The sequence below is a fragment of the Arachis ipaensis genome, chromosome B5 (genome assembly GCF_059453495.1).
Source record: "Arachis ipaensis isolate K30076 ecotype BB chromosome B5, ASM5945349v1, whole genome shotgun sequence".
Lineage (NCBI taxonomy): Eukaryota > Viridiplantae > Streptophyta > Magnoliopsida > Fabales > Fabaceae > Arachis > Arachis ipaensis.
The window spans coordinates 16,276,599-16,295,562 of record NC_142440.1 but is presented as its reverse complement, the minus strand read 5'-3'; the positions used below and the strand labels follow the sequence as shown (position 1 = coordinate 16,295,562).

Here is an 18,964-nt window from a genome sequence, read left to right as displayed (position 1 = left end):
TAAAACTTGTATCTGACAATCTGACTGGACATGCACTTTTATTTAATGAAATTTCCTTGAACAAAAAAAAAAGAAAAGATTGAGAGCACACAACATCGTAAACGAGCTCAGAGTTTACAATAATAAAAAACAAAACAAAGTATACACAAATGGACGGGAAATCCAGAATAAAAAAATGACGCCAAATTATCGAAAATTCACAGTACCGTTGTCTCATATCAGAAGTTTAATGAACAATTTGTAGGGTAGAATCAACATAATAATAACAGTAGCTTCTATATAATGTCCATAACTGTGTACGCGTATCACCTAGGATAACCAGGAGGAGGATATGCTTGTGGAGCAGGAGGATATGCTTGTGGAGGTGGAGGATAGGTCGTTGCAGGGTAGCCAGGTTGTGGATAACCATAGGGTTGTTGTGGTGCATAACCAACAGAAGGAGGGACTTGCTGCTCAATGCGTGACATCTGCTGAGCCGGGGGAACAGCCATCGCGGGTTGGGGTCCAAACTTGCCATCGCGCTTATCCATTTCAATCTTGTGCTGAGTCTGCAATTAAAATTCATTATTATCTGTGATGAACTGTAAACACTTGTGCAACATAATGATAGACTATCTGAATTTACAAACTCACCTGCATGCAAGCACACACCCTACAAAATAAAATGAAATGAAACAAATTTAGTACAATGCCTTATTAATTTCATATTCAGCTAAAGTGCACAGTTAAATTATGACAGAAATGAAGAAGCCTTACGTGCAGTACACATATTCAGCTAAACAAGATAGCAACTGAGAAGCCTCATTAATTTCATCACTTCCCACGATTAAGGCAACAATAGAAAATATGCATGCAATTTGCTGAAGGCAAAACATAAAGCCCTGAACAGAAGAAATAAATGATCTTATATAAGAATATCATAGAAAATAAATAAAATTTTGAGCACACGTGTTTGAGACAGGGAGAGGGCATACAATAATGCAATTATCACATTGTGTAGTTTGAATATTAAATTCATCTTGCAGCAAAAATCGAGTAGAGGCCACCGAGTTGCCAAAGCAGAGGAAAACCTGAGAAAGCAGACGAGTAGTAAGAGTAAGGGAAAAATAATATATAAAATAAACAAATACAAACATACGCAGACATCCATTAAAGTGACTTCCCTTAATGATCTCTGGTATGGAGGGGACTTCCCTTAATTTGTAAAGTTTTAAAAAAGAAATGCAAATACAGCATGGCAAAACTGATTCACTAATCAATGTCAAGATCATAAAAATCTATAGTACCAATTACCTAGGCTGTCATTTTATCTTTACCTACTTTAGGTGGGAAACAGGTGAATTCAGCACCTAAATTAAGCTACAGTTCTTGTCCACAAAAAAAAATCAAATAACTTAAGGGATTATCAAACTATAAAAGGGGGCATGATTTCGAAACATTTTAACTATGAAAACATTTTACAAATCAGATTATGGGAAAGCCAACAATTCGGAGATAGATTTAAAGAAGCATGGAAAGTGGAAACATCAGAATTTCTAATACCATCCTAAATCGGCCTAGTAAAGACATCACAGCGAAACCCCAAACCCACTCAAGGGGAGGCATATTTGGAAATAATTTTGAAAAAAAGGAAGCAAAACATGTAAAAGAAAGTTTTACCTCTGTACAAAGGCAGAATTCAGGGCATCTGCTTTCTCCACACCGACCACTGCAGGGCATGTAACCAGCACAACATGTGTATCTGGAACAAACAAGATAAAACCACGTTACAGCAACAGACTACAGAGCTACATTTTAAGACTCACAAGAACTTACACTATGAATTACCTTGACATGTCATTGTAAAGAGCTCTTTTGCGGAGCAGATATGATACGCATGGAGCACTATAATGAGACAGCAGAAAATTCGCTCAATTAAATAATTACATTTATGCCTCCAAATGTAGGTGTTAAAATTACAATCCAGCTGAAACAACTGAGATAAGTTTTAAGACAAAAAAGGGTGAAATTGAAAGGTCACTGCTAAATGAGAGTAAATATTAAGCAGCAATTACTGAGATGGGTGATGCACTCAAAGCAGGAGTTAGGCTGAACACCTACATGATAAACTACTCTCATATGAATCCTGAGGATGCCTCTACAACAATCATATTAACACTAGCCAGTAGGGTGCCCAATTTTTGTTCTAGTCTTAACCTTTGCATCACATACATTGGTTCTATGCTCAATTGTTCTGGTCCCCATTTAAGGTTGTGAATTATGTTTCAAATTCCAATCAAATACAGGACAAATAATTCAAAAAGAAGAGGACACTTGATTTAAGAAAAGTCATAGATTCCCTTCCTTATGATGAAGGAGACACCTATCTTCTTCATGATAGTCTTTTCTTCTGGTTATATGTGAATACATCGTTATCAACCACTTTCTACCGGACAGAGACAAAGCACCATGAAAAGAGCAGGAGATCACAGTATCCAACTTTCCATGGCATTACAGATAACTTTTCCAATATTAAATCCGGTCCTTAAGACCTACTTTTCCACTTTGGGGGACAGATTCCCGTTGGTGATACAAGGGATAACATACGGGGATAGGATACTTATGCTATAATATTAAAAATAAGGTATAGCCTAGGAAAAGATACGTTGGTTGCCATTCTCTAATATACTAAGAAGTTGAGGCAGCGATTAATTTGTTTAAAGTACTTGGAATTGAACCCTAATTCCATTAATAGTGGTGAAAATATAATAAGCAGAGACAGAAAAGGACAGGTAATAAAGTAATATAGTCAATAGAAGTCAAGGGGTGATTGAAGGACTTACCACCAGAGAGCGAAGCAGCAATCTGGAAATTATTGGAAAGAATGAATGAATTGGTGAATGATGATGCAAATGTTAAGTGAGAGAGAGAGAGTGAGTTAGAGAAGTTACAAGGGGCGTCGGCCTGAATGGTGGACATGAGATCGGTGTGCCAGAAATTACGGTAATTCTGGCGGAGCTGCATCTTCTCAAGTTTCTGTTGAGAACCCATTCTTCCAATGCTTCTGCCTTCTTGTTCAACTCAGCTCAAATCGGAGGATCAAAATTCAAAACCCTAACAAGAAGAAGAATAACGGTAGATCGGGAAAATCTTGGAAGCAGTGTCCAATGCGGGTGCGGAAAATATGGGTAGCGATTACTAAATAGTAATGGACAAAACGGCCAATTGAACAATTGCAGTGAGAAAGGGAGTGGGGGTCCAATCGAAGGAAGGGGGAGATGAGAGACGACTTTGAAGTTTCAACGTTGAACAAATCGAGACTAGATGACGCCTCCCTATTTTTAATTTTTTATGCTTTTGCACAATTCTTGAATTATAACCTAAGTTTTTAGTTACGTGTTTATGGTTTGGATAATATTTTCGAGGAGTTATTCGAATTAGATCTAAAAATTATAGATATAATTGCAGATCGGATCTAAATATTAAAAATATAGATATTAAATTCAATTTGATAATTTTAGTAAGAATCGGATAGAAATTTTAGTCATTTAATTTAATTTAATTTGTGTATAATTTTATATTTAAGTATGGTAGAAAAATAACGAGTGAACACTCTTTCGATTAAATAAGTATTAAGACAAAATATTTTTAGCATGTCCAACTAAAACATACCATAAGTAACAATAAAATATAATGAAAAAACAATTATCAAAAGAGAGCAAATTAAACCAATTTTGATTAGTGTAGTAATTAATTTATTAGTTCACTTAAATAAATATTAAGAGTTATTCTTGACTTGTTAAATCGAAAAATACTGTAAATAATAAAAAATATTAAATTACAAAGAATAAAAAAATTAATTATTATTAAATTTCTAATTTTTATTATTTTTATTATAAAAATATTGCTTAATATGTTTTTTATTTAATACTTTTATTTGAGCGAAATATGTGTATATATATTTTATATAAAAATATTCTAACATTCTTCTTGACCTGGTAAAGAAACTTACAACCCAACACCAGTAAACTAATAGAAAATGTCAATGAATCGGGAGCCGGCGAGGAAAAGAGATGTTTTAACTTTTAAGGGTTAATTATTAATTTATTATTCAAAAGATTCACTGATTTACAAGTAGGTTTTTGAAAAATATTATTAATAAAATAGTGTTTGATTTAAAATTGTAACAAAAATAATTAATAATTATTATATTTTTTATAAGTAATAAAAAAAATTTTAAAATAAAATTAAATGTTTAGTCTTTTTTTAAATGTGGTAATTCATAATAATTTTTTTTTAAATTTACTTGATATAAAATTATTAAAAATTTTAAAGATAAAAAAATTTGTTTTTTTAATAATAATTGTAAAGTTTGCATTAAAATTTGATTTTTAAATTTTTTTAAAATATGTTTAATATCTATTTTTTTATCGTGTTTTTAAATTTTTTGAGAACCTATTTATTATTAGTATTTTTTGAGATTTTTTGTGAGTGATATAAATTTTCAAATATCATTTTAATAGTTTACTTTAATTTTTAATGTCAAAGAGGACTTGTTATACTCTAACTTGATAATATCATTGTATGTTATTTTTAAATTATTTTTAATAAAAATTATTATAAAAAAGTAAAATAATAAAATATAAGATAATTTGAAAAATTAATTAAAAAACGACCTCAATGTTATAACTAAGCGACAAAATTGGTTTCCTTTAACTTTTAATGAACCGTGTGAGCATGTGGTCAGTCTTATTTAGGATCGCAAACGGGATTAAATTTGCGGGATAGATTTGCATAACTTGTTAAAATAATAAGTAGCGTTAGAAAATTGGGACTATCATACATTAAGGGTTTGTTTGGATGTTGAAAAGAAAATGGAAGAAAAGAAAATAAGAGAAAAGAAAATAGGAGGAAAGAAAATGGAAAGAAAAGTTAAGTTATTTGTGTGTTGTTTGGATGAATAGAAAATAGATGGAAAGAAAATAGAGAGAAAATTTTCTTTTGTTTGGATGGAAAGAAAAGTGAGAAAAAAGAAAATCATAATAGTATAAAATTACATTAATACCCTTATCATAAAATAAAGTATAAATATTTTTATTTATTCATATTTATTATATTTTATAAATATTATAAAATATTATAATTTTATATATTTGATTTAAATTATTTATCTAATACATATAATATTTAAATATAAATTTTTATTATAATAATATATTAAAACTAAATTTATATTAATATTTGCTAATAATAATATAACTAAGGGTAGTATTGGAAATACAAAAATATAGCACTTTTTTTCTTGTTTTCTTGCTTGTGATGGAAAGAAAATTTTTTTAGTGGGACCCATACAAAAATTTTCTTTCCTTTCTATTTTCTTTCATAACCAAACAAAAGAAAATATCATTTTCCATCCATTTTCTTTCCATCTATTTTCTTTCCACCGATTTTCTATCCAACCAAACAATGTGTAAAAGTTCGCCTAATTCGCACCGCTTAAATTGTGGATTTTGACGGGTTTTTGTGGGTGGGATAGGATTTTCCGTCGGGTTCAATTTTTTTTAAGATGTTCTAATTTAGTGTTTTAGATTATATTTTACGTTTGATTAATTATGTTCTAAACTTGTAAATGTTTAATTATATGTTTTGGATAATATTTATTTTACTTTAGACAATGTTGGTTTTATTATTTTGATTTAAAAAATTTGGTTTATGATTATGTTTATTACATATTTATAATTATAAAGACTTTAATGTTTGTGAATTTAAAAATTATAGTAAAGTATCGCTTTTGTCCCCAACGTTTGGGGTAAATCCTATTTGTGTCCCTAACATTTAAATTGTCCTACTTGTATCCCTAACGTTTGTAAAAGTGATTCAATGTTACCCTGCCGTCAATTACACATCATGAGCGCTTTAGTGTGAGTTTTAAAAATATCTTCTTGAAGTTAGAATACAAAATGTTTGGGATAGAATCGATGATCTACTCCAAAAAATAGCTCATCAAATGTTGAAACTAATTCCTACAACATTTACATAATTCACTTTTCTAGGGACATAATTGAATTTAAACATAAATAGTGGATATAATATTAAAATCGAACACATCAAAGTGAGACCTAATTGAGAATGAATACATCCAAGTGAGAATAATTGAAAAATATAATCTGATTTGTTAGTATAATTGATAGTAGGATAACATTGAATCACTTTTATAAACGTTAAGGATACAAATAGGACGATTTAAACGTTAGGGACACAAATAAGACTTACCCCAAACGTTGGGGACAAAAACAATACTTTACTCTAAAAATTATAATTTTTTTATGTCTTTAGAAATTATAAATTTATTAAAATGGTTGTAAAATTAGATATTATTTAATATTTAATAGTTAAAAAAAAGAGATTTGGTAGGTTTGGCCCACCAGCCCGCTGTTAGAGAGGGCGGGGTGAAGTTTTAGGACGCCTCATTAGGCAGGCGGGGCGAGCTTCCCCACTTGCCACCCCTAGTCCTATCCTCCCTACAACATTTTTTTTGTGATGAACCAACGTAATTTATTTTAGAGTTTAATTTTGTTATACTGATAGTATAAAATATTTTATACAGTTATTCAGTTATATTTATTTTTTGAATAATTATTTATGTGATAAATATAAAAAGTAATTATTTTTACTGATGTGACGTTACTTAATTAGATGCACGTGTAAAACTATTATACACTGACCGTACATCAAAATTAATTTTTTTTAATGATTCAATTTTCCCCCACACATTGTGATACATAGTATATTGAGTAAGAAAAATGTTAAACGTCAATTATTTTTAATATTTTTTTAATATTTTTTTTAATTTATAATTTTTTTTAATTTATAATGTTAACATTTATTTTTAAAATATAAGATAAAGGGTGTTTAAGATTTGATCCAACCTTAAGTTTCATTTGGACATATTTTATTAGATTTGAATTTATTTTTTTTATCTGATGTTACTTTCGAGTCGAATTTAGATTACGTTTTAGATTATTTGGTTAAGTCCGGAGTTATTTTTTATAATAAAAATATATACTTTATAATAAAATTAATAAAGTTATATTATATTTTATATTTTAATTAATATTTTATATTATACGATATTCTGTTTGTTTTAAAATAATTTATTTTAGTATAAACATGATATAATATTTATTAAATTTAATTTTTAAAATAAATTTTTATTATTTTAAAATATAAATTTATAAATTTATATATAATAAATTTATATTAAATTAATCCAGTTTAATTCGATTATTTTTAGAATATTTTTAGATTAGATTAAAATAAACCCAATAATTTTTAAACATAGAATCGAATCGATTCATGATAACTCTTATATAAGTTAGCTAAATACTTTTTTAAATAAAGTAGTCTCATGTAAAGTATTGCATGCTACTTAAGGTTCCAAGATCCAAAAATGTACTACAAGCAACTTAACTAAATGTAACTATTAGTAAGTGATTGTATGGTTTAAATGGACCAAGTTTTTTTTAGGTAAAAAAGTTGATATAATAATAAAATAAGAAATTAATTATTATTAAAATAATAAAATTTATATATGTTAAAAATTATAAATTAATAATGATTATTAAGTCATTACTATATTAATTTTTTTATTCTAAAAAATTTAAATTCGATTTAAATTCTACATTTTGAGTTCACAAGAAAATAACTATATGTGATGTTAAAACTATCATTTAATTTAGAGTAATTACCTAAATCAGTCTCCGAAAATTTTAAAAGCGAATATTTTAGTTTTCAAAAAAATTAATGCATAGATCAATTTCTAATATTTTTTTTTGCCAGACATAACAATCTTCCATCCATTTTCTGGTGTGAATCACTAATGGAAAATGCTGAGTTGGCACCAAGGTTCTGAAAACCGGACCAGTCATCAAACCGCTCTAGTCATTGGTTCATTGGTCCAATCGGTCCAACCGGTAGTTTAACAAAAAAAAACTGTTTTAGAATAGAATAATAAATAAATTATAAATAAACATCCTAAAATATAATTATAGTCTGATATAAATCTTAAAATATTTTCGAAATTTAAAACACTACAGAAAATATCATCAACCAAATACATATGATTTTATCAAAATCCAAACTCAAAAGTTAAATAGTAAAAAAGTATATCTAAATATTAAATCCCAACATCATGATTTATCAATCATCAAAATCTGCAAGAACTTGTTGAAAATCTGCTTCGGTGGGATGATCTTCACCTTCATTCCCACCCTCTTGAGCAGAAGAATCAAGAGATGCAGCATAAAGACCACTACTACCACCGCCACTTTGATATAAATCAGCATCAATTTCACCTAATAAAATACACATGTTATCATTATATTATAAACTAACAACATTCTAATAAATCATTAGAAAATAAATATACTATACTCACGCAATAAGTCATCCACATTACTAGGAAGATCATGCTCTTTCTCTACAACCTCTTCAGTCATCCAAAAGTCAACTAGACTGATGCTTTTATAATCAATTGGATCATATTGTGTCTTTTGCTTTTTTTTTTCTTTTTCCTTCCTATAAAGTTAAATACAATATATGAAGATTTAATAATTTACAAATTTGTTATGATAAAGATTACATATGAAACAATATGATATTTCATAAAACATATATTACCTGGATTTAAGACGCAAATTATAGGTAACATAAACAATGTCATTCAGTCTATCATGCTCCAATCTATTTCTTCTTTTTGTATGAATTTGGTAAAAAAGATTCCAATTTCTCTCACACCCAGAAGAAGCAGATGCTTGGCTAAGAATGCGAACAGCTATCTTTTGTAAACATGGAGCAGAGCCTCCGAATAACCTCCACTATTCATCTACCAATTATAAAATCATAACATATTAGAAGTTATCAATTAAGAACATAGGAGCATAAAACAAGGTACTATTAATTAAACTAATATTCAGCCATATTCTTACCAGGCTTAAGTTCAGATGCAGCTCGAATAGCTTCTGGTCTATCAAAACTTTTCTTCCGATCTCTATATAAATGTATTTCTTTCATTGCCTGAACAGAATCCAAAGCAGGAGCCACAATGAAAAATAACAAGTTAGGAGCCATCAGCAATCAAAAACAGGAGACACAACACAATGATTAACCATGTTCTTAACCTAAAGCAGGAGCCACAAGTCCACAACATAAATTAAAAACAGATATGAAATTAACAAAACCATATCTAAATTCTGCCTACAGCATTCAACAACATTGCAAAACAGAGTAAGTTTCCAGCATTAACAAAATAACAAAACACTAAAACAGAGTAATAGTTATATAACAGAGTAAGTTTCCAGCATATTAGGTATTCTGGACTAAAACAGAGTAACAATTACAAAAACAGCAAAACACTAAAACAAATTTCCAGCATTAGCAATCCATACATACATACAAAAATAGCAAAACACTAAAACAGAGTAACAGTTTCCACTTTTCAGCATTAGCAACCAATCCATACATACAAATTTCCACAGCAATCACAACCATACATACAAAGAAGACCGAAGAAGAAGAATTGAAGAACCAAACTTCAAGCCAAGACCCTAGAAGAATTGAAGAAATATGGAACAAAAATTGAAGAAGAAGTTCAGAGAAGATGAAGACGAGGAGCACTCACCTGGGTTCAAGGAAGAAGCGGGGAAGAGGAAGAAGCGGCGGTGCTGAGGATGGCGGCGGCGCTGACGACCTCAAAACGGCGACGACGATGAGGGCTAGGGTTCGGGGGTTCCTTAGCTTCAGAGGGCTAGGGTTCCTTTGCTTCAGACAAATGAATGGGGGAAAGGGGGGGTGGGTTCTAGTCTCTAGATCAGGTTTTCTTTCTTTTTTTTTTAAACAAGTTAAAAAACGGCGTCGTTTTGGGAGAATAGGCCGGTTCTTGGCCGGTTCGATGATTTTTTACTGGTTTTCTCCCGAGCAGTTATAGGAGGAGGACCGGAACGCTTGCATTGTCAGTTTCTGATTGAACCGGTTCGACCGGCCGGTCCGGTCTGATTTTCAGAACCATGGTTGGCACACAAACTCGCACACGTGGCAGTTAAGTATCTTTGTGTGCGAGAAAGACAAATCAGTCACTGGCTTTTTCTTCATCTTCTTAGTTATGTTCTTCATCCACCACACTACCATCTTCTTCTTCCTTTGTCCTCTTTGCCTTCTCCATATTCTCCCTTTCTCACTCCTTTTTCTCTCTCGACAACTACCTCCTTGATTGCAGTTCTGTTGCCCCACTCACCATCTCTGCCACTTCCTCCCTCTCCACCAACCACCGCCTCTTCTCTGACGACCTCGCATGAACACCCAACTCTCCTTTGTACTTCCCTTCTCCCTTTTCTGTTGTTTCGCTTCGAAACGACAACCACATCCTCGGCTTTCCCCAATCTACCACACCGTTAGGGTTTTCACTAATTCAACTAGCTACAATTTTTGCCTCAAAGACAAAGAAACTCACGTTGTTAGGTTCCACTTTCACGCATTCAAATCACCCGAACTTGATCTGGGTCGAGCTCAATTTTGAGTCTTAGTTGATGGCTACGTCGTATTGACAAACTTCACCAGTTTAAATTGCACAGAAAAAACCTGTGAGGGAAGCGCGATTTATGTCCTTTTGAGACCTGCCATGTCGGAGATGCCACTAATAAAGCCTTTGATGAAGAAAGTGGAAGCGCAGGAGAAGAGGAAGTGCAAAATGGTAGGTGTTGAACAAGACAATGGAAAAACGCAGGAGAAGGCTTCAGTGCTTATTCATTCTGGAAAACCCATATATGAATCCATGATCATTATTGAATATATTAAGGAGATATGGCCACATAATTAATTGGTTTCTCATTATCCGTATGAGAGAGCTCAAGCAAGGTTTTAGGTTAACTATGCTAATCAAATGGTAAGTTTTTAGAAACATATAATCTATAATATTGAATTTATATTGGTTCAAAATGTCAATAATGATGGGATAAATGTTTACAGGTTTCTACATTATTTGCAACACTCTACTTCAAATAGTGATGGTGAAGAAAAAGAGAACCCAATAAAAAAGATATGAGAACATCTCAAAGTTATTGAAGATCAATGCTTAGGTGATAAGAGGAAATTCTTTGGTGGGGACACAATTAATATTATGGACATAGCTTTTGGGTCAATTTTCAAAGTTTTAATCACTATAGAAGATGTGAATGAAGTGAAGGTCATAGAAGCTGAAAAGTTCCCTCTCTTGCATTCATGGTTCAATAATTTCAAAAATGTCACATTGATCAAAGAAAACTTTTCTGATAAGAAGAAAATGTAAGCTACTATAAAATTTATCATAGAGAAGGCATTGACATCTTCTTGAGAAGTCATCAGTATGTGATTGTTGCATCTTAGGCGGGGAGGGGCATTGCAGGTGTCACAGGAGGTGGAGTGGTGCACGAATTGTGAATCACACTTTTCACAACGCGTACCACTAACCAGCAAGTGCACTGGGTCGTCCAAGTAATACCTTACGTGAGTAAGGGTCGAATCCCACGGAGATTGTTGGTTTGAAGCAATCTATGGTTATCTTGTAAATCTTAGTCAGGAAGTCAATTATGTTTATCAGTTGAATTGCAAATAAACAATAGAGCATGGATTACAGGTTACTTGTTATGCAGTGATGGAGAATATGTTGGAGTTTTGGAGATGCTTTGCCTTCTGAATCTCTGCTTTCCTCTGTCTTCTTGTTCACGCACGCATGTCCTCCTATGGCAAGCTGTGTGTTGGTGGATCACCGTTGTCAATGGCTACCTTCCATCCTCCCAGTGAAAACTACGCTCACGCGCTCTGTCACAGCACGGCTAATCACCGGTTGGTTCTCGATCCGGTTGGAATAGGATTTACTATCCTTTTGCGTCTGTCACTAACGCCCAGCCTTCAGGAGTTTGAAGCTCGTCACAGTCATTCGATCCTTGAATCCTACTCGGAATACCACAGACAAGGTTTAGACTTTCCGGATTCTCATGAATGCCGCCATCAGTTCTGGCTTATACCACGGAGATTCTGATTAAGGAATCTAAGAGATACTCATTCAATCGGATATAGAACGGAGGTGGTTGTCAGGCACACGTTCGTGGTTTGAGGAAGGTGATGAATGTCACAGATCATCACCTTCATCACAGTTAAGCGCGAATGAACATCTTAGATAGGAACAAGCGTGTTTGAATGGAAAACAGAAATACTTGCATTAATTCATCAAGACACAGCAGAGCTCCTCACCCCCAACAATGGGGTTTAGAGACTCATGCCGTTAGAGAATACAAAGTTTAGATCTGAAATGTCATGAGATACAAAATAAGTCTCTAAAAGTTGTTTAAATACTAAACTAGTAGCCTAGGGTTACAAAATATGAGTGGACTATGATGGATGATGCAGAGATCCACTGCTGGGGCCCACTTGGTGTGCTGGGGCCCACTTGGTGTGTGCTGGGGCTGAGACTTTAAGCAATTCACATGCGGAGGCCATTTGTGGAGTTGAACGCCAGTTTTTATGCCAGTTTGGGCGTTCAACTCCAGTTTTTGATCCTTTTCTAGCGCTGGACGCCAGAATTAGGCAGAGAACTGGCGTTGAATGCCAGTTTACGTCGTCTATCCTTGTGCAAAGTATGGACTATTATATATTGCTGGAAAGCCCTGGATGTCTACTTTCCAACGCAATTGGAAGCATGCCATTTCGAGTTCTGTAGCTCCAGAAAATCCACTTTGAGTGCAGGGAGGTCAGAATCCAACAGCATCAGCAGTCCTTTTTCAGCCTGAATAAGATTTTTGCTCAGCTCCTTCAATTTCAGCCAGAAAAATACCTGAAATTACAGAAAAATACACAACTCATAGTAAAGTCCAGAAATATGAATTTTTCCTAAAAACTACTAGGAATAGACTAAAAACTAACTAAAACATACTCTAAACTATATGAAATTATCCCCAAAAAGCGTATAAAATATCCGCTCATCATGGAGCCACATTGGGCGGTAGGTGGAGGAGACGTAGTTTTCGTCGCAGTCGACCCAGAGGAATTGGTCGTCGATCCGAGGTCGAGGACGAGGGAGACAGGGAAGAGAGGGGTTCACCATCTCTTTCAGTGGCTTTCATGTTTGAGGTTTTGGAAATGGAGTGGAGGTTGTGGTTGTTGCGGCAAGAGAGTTCAACGCAGAGGATGTGTGGGTGGATATCGGTGGGAAGTGCGATTTTAGGGAGGTGATAGAGGGTTTAGGGATTTTATTAGAAGGTCAGGGACTAATTTGTCCTCCTCGCACACGTGGATACTTAACTGTGTAAATCCAAATTAAATAATAAATAATTAACTAATAGATTAATTAGGAGTCTAAAAGGTTAAGAAATTAAAATTTCATAGTTGGAAAAAATAAAAATATTTAGAATACAAATTAAAACACTAATCTTAAAGGTTTTGACAAAAAATTGAATCAACAGGCTAAAATGAGTGAACCGGGCTCATGTTGGCCCCAAGCCCACATATGTAAGCCTTACACTTATGCAGTTTCAGCACTAAAACTCCCCTTTCATTGTGTTCCACGGTGGAGAAGAGAAGAAGAGAGGAAGAACACTTAGCCCTAACCAAACACTATTCACCATTGATTTCAAATCCTCATAACTTTCAATCCGTAGTTTCGATTGACGAGCCGTTTATGGCCAGGCATTTGTATTAGAATTTTTCTTCGATTTTATCTTAACAAAGTAGTAAGGAACTTTGAATTTCTTGCCCAACTCTTTCTTTCCTTAAATTTTGCATTTTTGGTATGGGTATTTAGAAAAACTCAATTTTTCAATATTTAGGAGAGGCTTAATCATTATTCTAGTGAGGTTTTGACCCAAGACTACGAGAGATAAGGTAAGAAACTTTTTTCCTTTAATTTTGCACAAATTTAAGTCATGAATTTAGTGTGAATGTTGTGATAATTGAATGTGGTTAGATGGGATTGGATTGGGTTAGCTTGCATTAATGCGGAATGGATTAGTTTGGTGTAAATTCGGTGTGAAATTGAGGATTCCTTTGGTGTGGCATTGGTGCAGTTTAAGTTTCGACGGAAAAGATTTGATTTGAGGAGTTGGAACCGGCGTCTAAGAGGTACAGATTTTAGTTTGGAGTAGGCATTATGTAAGATTATGTGAATGCCTAGGTTAATTACCCTTAGGATATGATTTAATAGAATTGCTTGTGTTTGTGATTAGTTGGTTGAATATCGATTGTTGGTTGTTGTTGTGAATTATGAAATAAATTGTTATTGAGCTTGGATATGAGATATGGTGAGTATGTTGTATGTTGAATAAAATTTGATGTATAATGATACCTTGATGATTGGTAGCAAATTTGGGCCGGAGGCTGTGATGGGGTGAGGAATCCCCACGTGGTAAGTGAAGGTAAGTGTGTGGATTATGATTGAAGCAATGGGTGTTATAATTGATTACGGAATTGAGTGAATTGTTGGATTATTGATATTGAATATTGATGGAAATTGTTGGAAATGAATGATTGATTGGATACTTGGGTTAATTAGGCTTGGATTGATTGAAAATTGATGATTGGTAGTCGAGGAGGTTGGGTTTGTAAGTGGTTTTGGAATGAAATGGAATTGAATTGAAAAATGGCAAAAGTCAACATTTGGGTAAAAGCCAGTTTTTAACCAACTTCGATGGGTTATAACTTGCCGCTTGGAGTTCGGAATTGAATGAAAGTTGTCATAAATTAAAGCTAGTCAAAAAAATGTTAAAACCATCTAAAGATGAGAACAACATAATTTTGTAAATAAAGTTATGAAAGATTGAAGTTAGGGTTTAAAAACTGAAATTTCTAAGTGTTGCAGAAAAACCAGAAATTCTGGTATGCGTGTCCACGCACACAATGGTGCGCACGCTGATAAACCACTATTTTATAGTTTAACTTGTGCTCAATTGAGTGGATTTTATCAACTCTTTACCCACTTATTCATACTATTTGCATGGTTTTACATTTGCCTTCCTAATTATGTGCTTTAATTGAAAACATGCTTCTTTGGCCTTAAGTTCCCTATGTTTAATCCTCTCTTATTACCATTAGATGCCTTGATATGTGTGTTAAGTGATTTCAGAGATTACAGGGCAGGAATGACTCAGAGGATGGAAAGGAAGCATGCAAAAGTGGAAGGAATACAAGAAGTTGGAGAAATTGCTAAGCTGTCCAGCCTGACCTCTTCGCACTCAAACGGCTATAACTTTAGCTACAGAGGTCCAAATGACGCGGTTTCAGTTGCGTTGGAAAGCTAACGTCTGGGGTTTCGATTTGATATATAATATGCCATAGTTGCTCTGACGCTAGGTGACGCGGTTGCGTGATCCACACGGACGCATCGCAGTGGCAAAAAACCAGCGTAGCAGGTTTCTTCTCCAGCGATTTCTGGGCTGCTTTTGACCCAGTTTTCAGCTCAGAACACACAAATTAGAGGCTATAAAGTGGGGGAATGCATCCATTCATAAACAAGCTCACAATTCATAATTTTAGGAGTAGATGTAGTTTTTAGAGAGAGAGGTTCTCTCCTCTCTCTCTTAGGATTTAGTATTTAGGATTTCTTTACTTTCAGGATTGTTTCTTTTTATCAGGTTCAATGTTCCTTTTATTTATTTTTCTAATTTAATTTATGAACTCTTCCATGTTATATTTGATATCTTTATTAGTTCTAATTGAGGTATTTCAGTTTATTATTGCTTTCTTTTATTTACATTATTGTTATTCCCATCTGAAGACATTTTTATTCCAGTAGATTTACTTTTCTCCTTTTTGGTCTTGGTTAAGAAATCAGTAACTCAGGAGTTATCAAACTCAAACATGATTGATAATTGTTATCTTTGTTAATTAAATTGAACTTCAATAATTCCAATCTTTTCTTAGGAAATAAATTGGATCCGAAGATCAAACCAATTAATCCCTTGACCTTCCTTTGCCTTAGTAAAGGTTAACAAAGTGGAATTAAGATTCAATTTTCATCATCATTGATAAGGATAGCTAGGATAGGACCTCTAATTTCTCATACCTTGCCAAAAGTGTATTTTTACAGTTATTTATTTGTTTTACAGTCTTTTACTTATTTTAATTGCAATTTAAATTACTTGTCCATCATCTTCACAACCCCAATTTACAATCTTCATAACCAATAATAAGAACATACTTCCCTGCAGTTCCTTGAGAAGACGACCCGAGGTTTAAATACTCGGTTATCAAATTTAAAAGGGGTTTGTTACTTGTGACAACTAAACATTTATACGAAGGGATTTCTGTTGGTTTAGAGACTATATCTACAACGCGACTGTTTTTATAAAATTTTTTACTAGCAAAAATCCTAACGTCAAAATGGTGTCGTTGCCGGGGAATTGCAAACGTGTGCCTTATTATTGGTTATTGTAAATATTTTCTTTTACCTGTTTATTTATTTTTATTTTTATTTTTTCATAAATTAAGAGGTTATTGGTTTTTTATTTAGTTATTAAAAATTTTTTCAAAAATTTGTTCTTCGTGTTCATCTTGACCTTCAAGTTGTTCTTAGTTGTTTTCTTCGTTTTGATCTAAAAAAAAATTTTAAGTTTGGTGTCATTTTATTGTTTTTCTCTTTCCTCAAAAAATATATTTTTTCTTTATTTTAATTGAATTTTCAAAATTTGCATTAAAAAAAATTTCAGATTTTTATTTTAAAATTTTTATCTTATCTTATCTTATCTTATCTTATTTCAAAAATCAAATTTCAAAAATTTAAAATTCAAATTTCAAAATTCAAAATTTAAATAACCTTTTAATTTAAATTTATTTTTATTTTCGTTTTTAATTTTTATTTGCTACTATGAACTCTCACCCCTTTGGCTATGAGTCTGGTTACAATTATGTTGCAGGAAGAGGAAATCACAATGAGAACAGGTATTAAGGTTGGAACAATCAAAGATGGGAGGAGCCACAAGGATTTGATCAACCCTCATGGCAACAACCACCTCCAATGGACTACCAACAAGCCCTGCCATATGCTTATAAACCCTCTCCTCAACATAACTTTGGACCACCAAACTCACAAGCCCCTTTACACCATTTACCTCCATATGACCCTAACCCACATCTACCATACCAACCACCCTATGAACCGAATGAGCCATACATAGATCCACTCCAACCTCCATTGGATAACAATACATTCATCTCTAACATCATTGGTCTCACCTCTACACTCCAAAATCTTATATCCCGCATGAACCAACCCCCTACCTCCAATATTCAATCCTCAATCTCTAGTGCACTTCCTTTTCAACCACATAATGATCTTTTCATCCCATTACCACCCTCCATGGAAGAGCACCCACATCCATCAATCCAAGAGCAAGATGATCCCAATTATGCTATTGATATGGAACAGGAAAGAAGGAATCATCTTCGCGAATCCATACTTCATAAGGTGCTAGAGGAGGCCCTACAGGTAAAGGTAGGAGAGACCCTTGAAGATGAAGGAGTAGTTGAAAGGAGTTGTCATGGAAAGAAAATCATCGAGGATGAGTATGATTTTATACTTAAACAACTGGACAAAGCAACAATTATTAAAAAGGAAGAAGTGGTTGCAAACTTAAGAGATGCTGTACTTCCATTAGAAAGTCCAGTCACAGAGCCTCCTTCCAAGACGGTTGCATTTGATGTTGAGGAGGGTGTACAACCTCCAAGGCATGTCATGATTAAGGACTTGGAAGAGGTCGATCAAGAGATGGAGATTCAAGAAGAAGAAGCACAGCCTCCCATACCCTTGGTGAACAATGAAGAAGAGATTGAATTGGAAGAAAGCTACCAAGAGGAAGAGGTTGATATTAAAGAAGCTTGCAAAGAGGTGGAAGTTGTCAAAGAGCACAAGGGAGTGGAGCTTGAAATCACCTTGCCAAATTTATTGGAAACCCCTCCCCCTAAGTTGCCATCATCATTCACAACATTCAAGTGGGTAAAATTCATATCCCTTAACTTTCTAATTCCACTTGAATATGGGCTACTGGAGACGGATGGTCAACTTAGAGCTCTTTGTGGCATTAAGAGTAAGAGGAAGATGGTCAGTGGTAAGAATTGTCCTGCAAAGTTCATTATGGTTGGAAGCTTTAAGTTTAAACGCCAAGGTTGGTGTAGAGCACAACTGAATGGGTCTAGGAAGCTGTTTGGTAGCTGCAGTGAGAATTCAAATTACTTATCACCCGGCTGGAAAAATACAGATCCCGACAAAAATGGGTGTAAAAGCAAGATTTGGGATCCTGGAATCTGCTCTGACATTTGTCACTCCGGGAGCCTAAGAATCTGTTTGAAGCTTTTTAAGGGTTTTACATGCCTAGTTTGGGACCCCGGAGGTTGCTGGAAGTACAAACATAGGTGAAGATTCCTGGATGAGTTCAAGCACAAGCCACCATAACAAAGGACTCCCCAAATGTCCAACTTAAGGACTTTAACTAAAAGTGCTAGGTGGGAGACAACCCACCATGGTATGATCGTTCTTTTTCAATTTTATTTCGCGTTGTTTTTTATTTTATTTTCATTGAACTTGGAAGTTTTCATAGCATCTACATTAGCACTGCACATTGCATAATGCATAATTGCATAAAAAAAATACGCACGCGATGCGGCAGCGTCGCTGACGCGTCCGCGTCGCCAGTGCATTGGAAAGAAAAAGATTGAACAGAGAGTCACGCGAAAGCATGGCTGGAGGCGTGCCTTTAGCACAAATATGCCCATGCGACCGCATCACTCACGCGACCGCGTCATTTGAAAAATAGTTTCCCCACGCATCCGCGTCACCCACGCGACCGCGTGGCCCTGTAGATCGATGTAAAAGGGGCGCATGGCCGAAAGTTGTGCTGGAGTAGGGTTGGACTCGTGCTAGAAGCCCAAGTCCTCCCACGCGAACGCGTCACCCACGCGTCCGCGT

At 34.0% G+C, this 18,964-nt stretch overlaps 2 protein-coding genes and 1 pseudogene across 2 annotated transcripts; 1 reads left to right on the top strand and 2 right to left on the bottom strand.

Moving 5' to 3' along the window:
* Positions 1 to 9: 9 nt before the first annotated feature.
* On the bottom strand, positions 10 to 3,383 carry LOC107643083 (uncharacterized). The gene is made up of 8 exons (XM_016346643.3): positions 2,931 to 3,383; positions 2,823 to 2,844; positions 1,828 to 1,884; positions 1,660 to 1,741; positions 975 to 1,070; positions 757 to 881; positions 634 to 652; positions 10 to 548 (listed from the first exon to the last, which is right to left on the bottom strand). The coding sequence occupies exons 1-8, from the start codon at positions 3,028 to 3,030 to the stop codon at positions 306 to 308; spliced, it is 744 nt and encodes a 247-aa protein (XP_016202129.1). The 5' UTR covers positions 3,031 to 3,383; the 3' UTR covers positions 10 to 305.
* Positions 3,384 to 8,178: 4,795 nt separating this feature from the next.
* LOC148563461 (uncharacterized) lies at positions 8,179 to 8,701 on the bottom strand. Its single transcript, XM_088487577.1, has 3 exons — positions 8,653 to 8,701; positions 8,417 to 8,551; positions 8,179 to 8,333 (listed from the first exon to the last, which is right to left on the bottom strand). Exons 1-3 carry the CDS (start codon positions 8,699 to 8,701, stop codon positions 8,179 to 8,181), a joined length of 339 nt encoding a protein of 112 aa, XP_088343703.1.
* Positions 8,702 to 10,654: 1,953 nt separating this feature from the next.
* Positions 10,655 to 11,365, top strand: LOC107640236 (glutathione transferase GST 23-like; annotated as a pseudogene).
* Positions 11,366 to 18,964: the final 7,599 nt, after the last annotated feature.

Bases quoted from the DNA above. Each gene is read 5' to 3' on its own strand.
- LOC107643083 (XM_016346643.3), bottom strand. From the start codon at position 3,030: ATGGGTTCTCAACAGAAACTTGAGAAGATGCAGCTCCGCCAGAATTAC. The intron at 2,845-2,930 runs GTAACTTCTCTA...AATAATTTCCAG, and splicing joins CATTCAGGCCGACGCCCCTT to ATTGCTGCTTCGCTCTCTGG. The intron at 882-974 runs GTATGCCCTCTC...TCTTCTGTTCAG, and splicing joins AATGTGATAATTGCATTATT to GGCTTTATGTTTTGCCTTCA.
- LOC148563461 (XM_088487577.1), bottom strand. From the start codon at position 8,701: ATGACATTGTTTATGTTACCTATAATTTGCGTCTTAAATCCAGGTAAT. The intron at 8,552-8,652 runs TATGTTTTATGA...TTTATAGGAAGG, and splicing joins CGTCTTAAATCCAGGTAATA to AAAAAGAAAAAAAAAAGCAA. The intron at 8,334-8,416 runs GTGAGTATAGTA...GTATTTTATTAG, and splicing joins TAATGTGGATGACTTATTGC to GTGAAATTGATGCTGATTTA.